General features: G+C 48.3%; 1 protein-coding gene across 1 annotated transcript; it reads right to left on the reverse strand.

Moving 5' to 3' along the window:
* Window positions 1–5,316: 5,316 nt before the first annotated feature.
* On the reverse strand, window positions 5,317–7,032 carry LOC137544747 (piggyBac transposable element-derived protein 4-like). Its single transcript, XM_068265838.1, has one exon. It carries the CDS (start codon window positions 7,030–7,032, stop codon window positions 5,317–5,319), a length of 1,716 nt encoding a protein of 571 aa, XP_068121939.1.
* Window positions 7,033–7,757: the final 725 nt, after the last annotated feature.

The raw sequence follows: 7,757 nt of genomic DNA on the forward strand, positions 1-7,757 counted from the left end.
GGGCGTTTGATTGTGCGGCTGGAGGGGGGCGCAGGAGCGGGGAGAACGGCCATCATAGTAATAACTCACTTTCTTCAGCCGTTCCCCCGCAGTGTCAATGTATTTCTTCTCCCGGCGTCCGTCGCCTGGTAACAGCGCCCCCTGTGATGACGTACCGCATGTCATCACAGGAAGCGCTGTTACTAATGAGACTGATGCCGGGAAAGGAAGGACATTGAAGCTGCACGGGTTCGGCGGAAGCAGGTGAGTTATTACTATTATTTCCGCTCCCCCCGCTGCTGCGCCCAACTAATGCCGCCCATACCTAGCTAAGCTATACTGCAGGAACCTACCTATTTAACCTAAACTGTGGTAACCTACCTAACTAACCTATACTGTGGGGACCTACCTAACTAACCCATACTGCGGGAACTTACCTAACTAACCCATACTGCAGGAACCTACCTATCTAACCTATACTGCGGGAACCTACCTAACTAACCTATACTGCGGGAACCTACCTAACTAACGTATACTGCGGAATCCTGCTTATCTAAACTAAACTGTGGTAACCTACCTAACTAACCCATACTGCGGGAACCTACCTAACTAACCCATACTGCAGGAACCTACCTATCTAACCCATACTGCGGGAACCTACCTAACTAACCTATACTGCGGGAACCTACCTAACTAACGTATACTGCGGAATCCTGCTTATCTAAACTAAACTGTGGTAACCTACCTAACTAACCCATACTGCGGGAACCTACCTAACTAACCCATACTGCGGGAACCTACCTATCTAACCCATACTGCGGGAACCTACCTAACTAACCCATACTGCGGGAACCTACCTAACTAACCCATACTGCAGGAACCTACCTATCTAACCTATACTGCGGGAACCTACCTATCTAACCTTTACTTTGGGAACCTACCTATCTAACCTATACGGCGGGAACCTACCTATCTAACCTATACGGCGGGAACCTACCTATCTAACCTATACTGCGGGAACCTACCTATCTAACCCATACTGTGGGGACCTACCTAACTAACCCATACTGCGGGAACTTACCTAACTAACCCATACTTAAGGAACCTACCTATCTAACCTATACGGCGGGAACCTACCTATCTAACCTATACGGCGGGAACCTACCTATCTAACCTATACTGCGGGAACCTACCTATCTAACCCATACTGCGGGAACCTACCTATCTAACCCATACTGCGTGAACTTACCTAACTAACCCATACTGCGGGAACTTACCTAACTAACCCATACTGAAGGAACCTACCTATGTAACCTATACAACGGGAACCTACCTATCTAACCTATACTGCGGGGACCTACCTAACTAACCCATACTGCGGGAACTTACCTAACTAACCCATACTTAAGGAACCTACCTATCTAACCTATACGGCGGGAACCTACCTATCTAACCTATACTGCGGGAACCTACCTAACTAACCTATAGTGCGGGAACCTACCTAACTAACCTATACTGCGAGAACCTACCTAACTAACCTATACTGCGGGAACCTACCTAACTAACCTATAGTGCGGGAACCTACCTAACTAACCTATAGTGCGGGAACCTACCTAACTAACCTATACTGCGAGAACCTACCTATCTAACCTATACTGCAGGAACCTACCTATCTAACCTTAACTGCAGGAACATACCTATCTAACCCATACTGGGGGAACCTACCTAGCTAACCCATACTGGGGGAACCTACCTATCTAACCTATACTGGGGGAACCTACCTATCTAACCTATACTGCGGGCACCTACCTATCTAAACTATACTGTGGGCACCTACCTATCTAACCCATACTGGTGGCAACTATGTAATTAACCTATACTGCGGGTACCTAGGCCTGGCTCCACGGGGGAGAGGGGGGGGGGGGGCGATTTTTACACCCTCGCCCTGGGTGAAATTTAGCCTAGAAACTGCCCTGCCTGAAGACAAAGATTGTTCACCATCATGGTTTAGGTGAAGGATACAGAAAACTGTCTTAGAGATTTCAGCTGTCTGTTTCCACAGTTAGGAACATATTGAAGAAATGGAAGACCACAGGCTAAGTTGAAGTTAAGGTTCAAAGTGGCAGACCAAGAAAAATCTCAGATAAACAGAAGCGACAAATGGTGAGAACAGTCAGAGTCAACCCACAGACCAGCACTAAACACCTACAACATCATCTTGCTGCAGATGGGGACTACCCATGCTGCCGCTTTCACACATCTCTCTCCCCTTGTTCCCACGCAGCAGTGACTGAGCTGCGCACCCCCCCCCCCCCGATCCCTATGCACGCAGCTCCTGCTGAAGACTTGCAAGTTGAAGAGCTGCGAGCAGGCAAGAAGGAACACAGTAGGTGGGATGAGAAGGTGTGACAGAGTCACTAGCCTGGCTGTTACTGCTTGCGGCTAGCTGCGGAGCATGAAGCACCCACCAGAGCATGACGTAAGTGGGCGGGGGGAGTAATTGATCCGCATTTGATAGTGAAGAGGGACATTTGGGGAGCCGCCTTTGCCCCATAAGGCGCTTGTAAGCACCTGCCTGCAGTGCCGAATGGTAAATCTGGCCCTGGTATAAGCAGTTGCCAGGCAGCAGAAAGCAATTGTGTGCGTTTGGCAGTGTTTTCAGTGCCTATCAACTGCTCATGAAAAAGGGCCCTTAGATGGTTCTTGGGGTGGGGCGGCCAATCCCATGATACATTGACGGGATATGTGGCTGGCAGATTGTCTCATCCGTCTCTCTCCCCCCCCCCCCCCCCCCCACTCTGTGCTGCTCTAGGCCACACCATTGGTCCTCCTCTCCCCTCCATAGCAGCAGAATGTGTCTGTACAGAGGTCAGCCAAGGACTGTCGCCCAATGGTTCAAGTCCCAATTCTTGCAGGCGACATTCTTCGTATGTATGCAGGTAGTTTAACCTCCTTGGCGGTTATCATGAGTCAAGCTCGGGGTGGAAAAAAACAAGCCAGGAGCGGTAACTGCCGCAAGCGTGACTCATGGTAACCGCCGGCAAGACAGTGCAGAGCATAGTGCACAACAGGTGTTTTCACTCACCTCCCGGGGGATCCGGACGCCGTTCTCCTTCCTGTCCTCCGAGTCTCTGCATCCCTCAAGTGAGATCGCCGTTTGACGTCGGCAATCTCCCTGCAGGGTTACAGCGCCACCCAGAGGACGGAGGGAGATCTGCAGCGGTTGATCCCAGGGAGGTGAGTAAGTTGAGGGGCTGCTGCAGGACTCTCTGCGGTGTTATTTTTCCCGGTTTCAGGGTCTAAAAGCCTGTAAAAAAATTGCAATGCTTTTAGACCCTAAAATCTGGAAAGAATCAGACCGCCAGGGGGTTAAACCTCGTACTAGCCTCACCTTGGCTTTCAACCTGTCCTTCCTCCTCACACCAGTAGTTGGAGTTTATATGTTCACCCCGTGTGAGTGGGTTTCCCTCAGGCAGTCAGGTTTCCCCACACAAACAATATAGTGGCTGCACCCAACTTCATCCATTTTCCTGATTAAATTTTGGCTCTAACCCTGAGTCTGACCCTTCACCTGTCTTGAATCTTAGAGTGTAACTCCAGGTAATTTTATTTTGGGGAATTAATATTGGCTAAAACCTCTGTGGAGGTTTTAATACTGTCTGTTTTCCTGTTGCAGAGATTCGCTTAGTTCCTGTTTTGTCGATTTGTTTTCTGGAAATGAAGCAAAGGAAATCTCAATTGAGAGAAGGGCAGCAACAAAAACATAACAGATTATTTTTTGTGTTTTCCACCCAAGTAAAACAAAATGGTTTTATTGTTGACATACCTCCACCTCACTTCCTGTTCTCTGTGACGCTGTCATGTGACAGGAAGGAAGCAGAAATCTGCCCATTCAAACCCTTTTAGCAAATGATAACCTCCTGCTGGTTCTCAGGCCTCGTACACAGGACATCACACTTGCATTTTCATATGTGTAGCATGTACAGTGCTACACCTGAGGCATGTGGCCGCGTACAATACAATACATCCGTACAGTGGCGTAGCTAAGGAGCTATGGGGCCCAATGCAAGTTTTACATGGGGCCCCCCAAGCACTCTATACATAACAATTAATATGGCAGCCCAAAACCTGCCAAGGAAAATACCTTGTTAATGATCACTACTATTCAAAGCATCTATAGAAGTGATTATTACCAGCACATGACCAATAGAGAGCTTATACTGGGGATAGGGGAGGACCCTACGGGGCCCCTCTGGTCTAAGGGCCCCGATGCGGTCGCAACCTCTGCAACCCCTATTGCTATGCCACTGCATCCATATATGTGCATGTTGTCCAGCAGGGGGCAGCATGGTGTCAGATATTTTAACGCAAACACAAAAACACTGCAACGATTGGTGTCAGCGAGATCAGATTTCTCTGATTATTGGTGATCTGCAGTATCACCAATAATACAGATGCTATACCTGATTATGTGTGATCTGCAGAATCACCAATAATACTAGTATAGCCCGAACCAGGATAACCAATGTAAGAAAAGATGTTTGGTGCAACAGTAATCATAGAGATACCCCAGAGGAGCTGGTGGTGATAGGTATCTCAATAGAACACAAGGATGAGCAGGTGCTAAGACTGTACTGCAGCCAGTGGACACCTGAGGAGCAGGTGTTTAAGACTGCACTGTAGTCAGGGCTTGCACCTGAGGAGCAGGTGCTAAGACTGTACTGCAGCCAGTGGACACCTGAGGAGCAGGTGTTTACAAAGATGCTGCAAGTAATGATCACCTGAGGGGCAGGTGATTAAGACTGTGCTGTAGTCAGGGTTTCACCTGAGGAGCAGGTGATACAATACTAGAATCCCTCACCAGTGGCTGACCCACTGGTGAGTACAGGATAGTCAGACGGGCAGGATCAGCAACGTACGGACAGATACAGTACAAAGACAGAAGACTAACTCAGAGTTAAAGTTCAGGCAGAGTCGGCAACTGGATTAGATAGGCGAAAGTACAGAATCAGAAAATCAGGAGAATAGTCAAGGCAAGCAGAAGGTCATAACAGATAATACAATGCAATTAGTACTTTAACCTCCTGGGCGTTTCAATTCTCCCCTAATTTCTGCCCAAAAAAGTCTATGGAATTTTCCATTGAATTTTTTTTTTAATATTTCAGGCCTGTAACTTACCAAATCATTAGCAAACAAGGTTCTAGTGCTTATCCTAAGCATAATAAAATAATAAAACATGAAAATCATGGCAAAAAAAACATTTAATAGTAACAATACGTAAACAAAACATCTTAATTCAGATCAAGCAGCAGTTGCAGCACAAAAAGTATTGAAACATCAATACACTTCCTGAGTATGAAATATTTTAAAGCAAGGGACAGCACAAAGTCCTACATCACATTCAGGGCAGTAAAAGCGCGTCTCCTTGCGCACCTTTTTTCCATTCGGCCCCCTCTTAGAGCAGCACACAACGCACATGCGGGTAGGTGTTGCTTTGCGCTCAGTGGGTGGCACATGCTCTACAAAATGACGTCCTGTTAGTCGCACTGGATTTACGACATAGGAGGCACGACGTCCTGGTCTATTCGCCTCAGTTTGTGGTTGCTGATGTTGTAAGCATATTTCCTCACAAACCTTCAAAATGTAGTCAAAGTGAGGAAGAGGCCTGTCATTTTGTTTCTTGTAGAGGACATAAGAATTCCAAAGACACTGCTCCACCAGATGTCTAAAGATTTTCTTGTAATATTTGCGCTGCTGTTTGCGCACAACGGGGTAGAATGTTATGCACTGGTCAGCACGGTCCACCCCACCCATTGTCTGATTATAATCCAGAATGACCTGGGGTTTCTGGATTGTCTTCCCAGCACGATTCTTGGCTGCAGCAGTGTCAGTGTTATGGACTGTTGACAAAACGGAAACATCTTTCTTGTCCTTCCAGCGGAGGGCCATCAGTTTACCCTTCTGCCATGCTGTGATTTCCCCTGGCTTCAGCTTCTGGGCTGAAAAGGCTGATGGCAGATTGCGACGGTTAGGCCGGACAGTGCCATATGAATCAGTCTTGTGTCTGATGAGGTATTCATATAGTTCAGGGGAGGTATAGTAATTATCTGTGGTCAGGCAATATCCCTGACCAAGAAGCGGTGAAATGAGGGAGAGGACAGAGGCGGATGCAAGGCCAAACTGGCTGTAGCTGGGGTCAAATTGTGTGCCTTTGCCAGTGTATATAATGGCATTCCAAATATATCCGGAATTAGATTCGCACAATAGGAACGATTTTATCCCAAATCTGGCACGCTTGGAAGAGATATACTGTTTCCAGGCAAGTCTCCCTTTATACGCCATTAGGCTTTCATCCACGCTAACGTCTTTTTCTGGAACATACACGGACTGAAATTTGCGTATGACCATTTGAAATAGGTCGTAGATCTTCCACAGTTTGGGGGCAGGATGGGTGGCCTCATCAAAGGTCTCATTATTCATGAAATGCAGGTTTTTCATGATGAGGCTAAATCTGTTTTCTGACATGACAGTCCCAAAAAAAGGTGTAGCAATCAGTCGGTTGGTGCTCCAATATGATGTCTGGCGGGGTTTCCCCACAACCCCCTGGAGGATGAGGATGGCCAGGAATAGCCATATCTCATCCTGGGTGACTGGTTCCCACCCTTTTCCCCTAGCAAACCTCCTGAATGGACCAGGCTGCTGTTCCGCATAGCGGTTGGTCTCCTCCACTATAATTTGGATTACGGCCTCGTCCAAAAAAAGTTTCAAATAGGCCAGGGGGTTAGGATCACAGGGAACTTTTTGGCCGGGTTCGCCTGTAAATGGGAATCGTGGGGGGGCAGGATTATTCTGGGTAGTGTCTTTAGCGATCCATGTGCGGATGCTCTCGACCTCTTCGGTGAAGTCATCGCTGTCAGACTCAGAGTCAGACGATGACATGTTCGCCACATAGCTGTCACTTGAGTCTGAGAAAAACATCTGCTCATCCTCGCTGTCCTCAAACTCCTGCATCAGGGTTCGCGGGGAGAGGCGTCTACGGGAGCTGGAAGCCATAGCAGGGCACGTGGCAGAAAAAACGTGGTCGTAATTCAAAGCAAGGGTCAAATCCAGGCAGCAATCAAAGCGTCGTCGTTATCCAAAAGCAAGGGTCAAATCCAGGCGGCAATCAAATCAAAGCGTCGTCGTTATCCAAAAGCAAGGGTCAAATCCAGGCGGCAATCAATAGAATAGTCGATAGTCCAAAGCAGAAAATCAGCAGAAATATATCAGTGCAAGTGTCAGCAATCTCAAATAGCAAATGGTGTTTTTTTTTTCTTTTGTCTTTATGTTTCAAATTTGTTTCTTTTTACTGTGTATTGGATTGGATACAGGTGCATTCAATCCAATACAAATTCAAATTTACCGCCGCGCCCCCTAGCGTCGACCTCACAACGTCATTACGTGGACGCGGAAGGAGACGCGAAAGGAGGCGGAAGAACACGCGAAAGGAGGCGGAAGGACCGGAGGACGGGATCGGAAGGCCCAGAGGACGGGATCGGGGTCGGAAGGCCACGATGACGGGATCGGAAGGCCACGAGGATGGGATCGGAGGCCCAGAGGCGGGATCGGAAGGCCCAGAGGCGGAATCGGAAGGCCCGGGACGATCGCGGAAGGAGACGCGACGAAGGTGACGCCATGGAGAGACCGGAGGGGACCGGAGGACGGGCTCAGGAGGACCGGAGACCTACCGGAGGACGATCACAGCAATCCCTGTACCCGGCGCACTCGGCAACACATGG

This window comes from Hyperolius riggenbachi, chromosome 2 (assembly GCF_040937935.1).
Source record: "Hyperolius riggenbachi isolate aHypRig1 chromosome 2, aHypRig1.pri, whole genome shotgun sequence".
NCBI lineage: Eukaryota > Metazoa > Chordata > Amphibia > Anura > Hyperoliidae > Hyperolius > Hyperolius riggenbachi.

What these genes read in the sequence shown, in the direction of transcription:
- LOC137544747 (XM_068265838.1), bottom strand. Translation starts at nt 7,032, where the DNA reads ATGGCTTCCAGCTCCCGTAGACGCCTCTCCCCGCGAACCCTGATGCAG.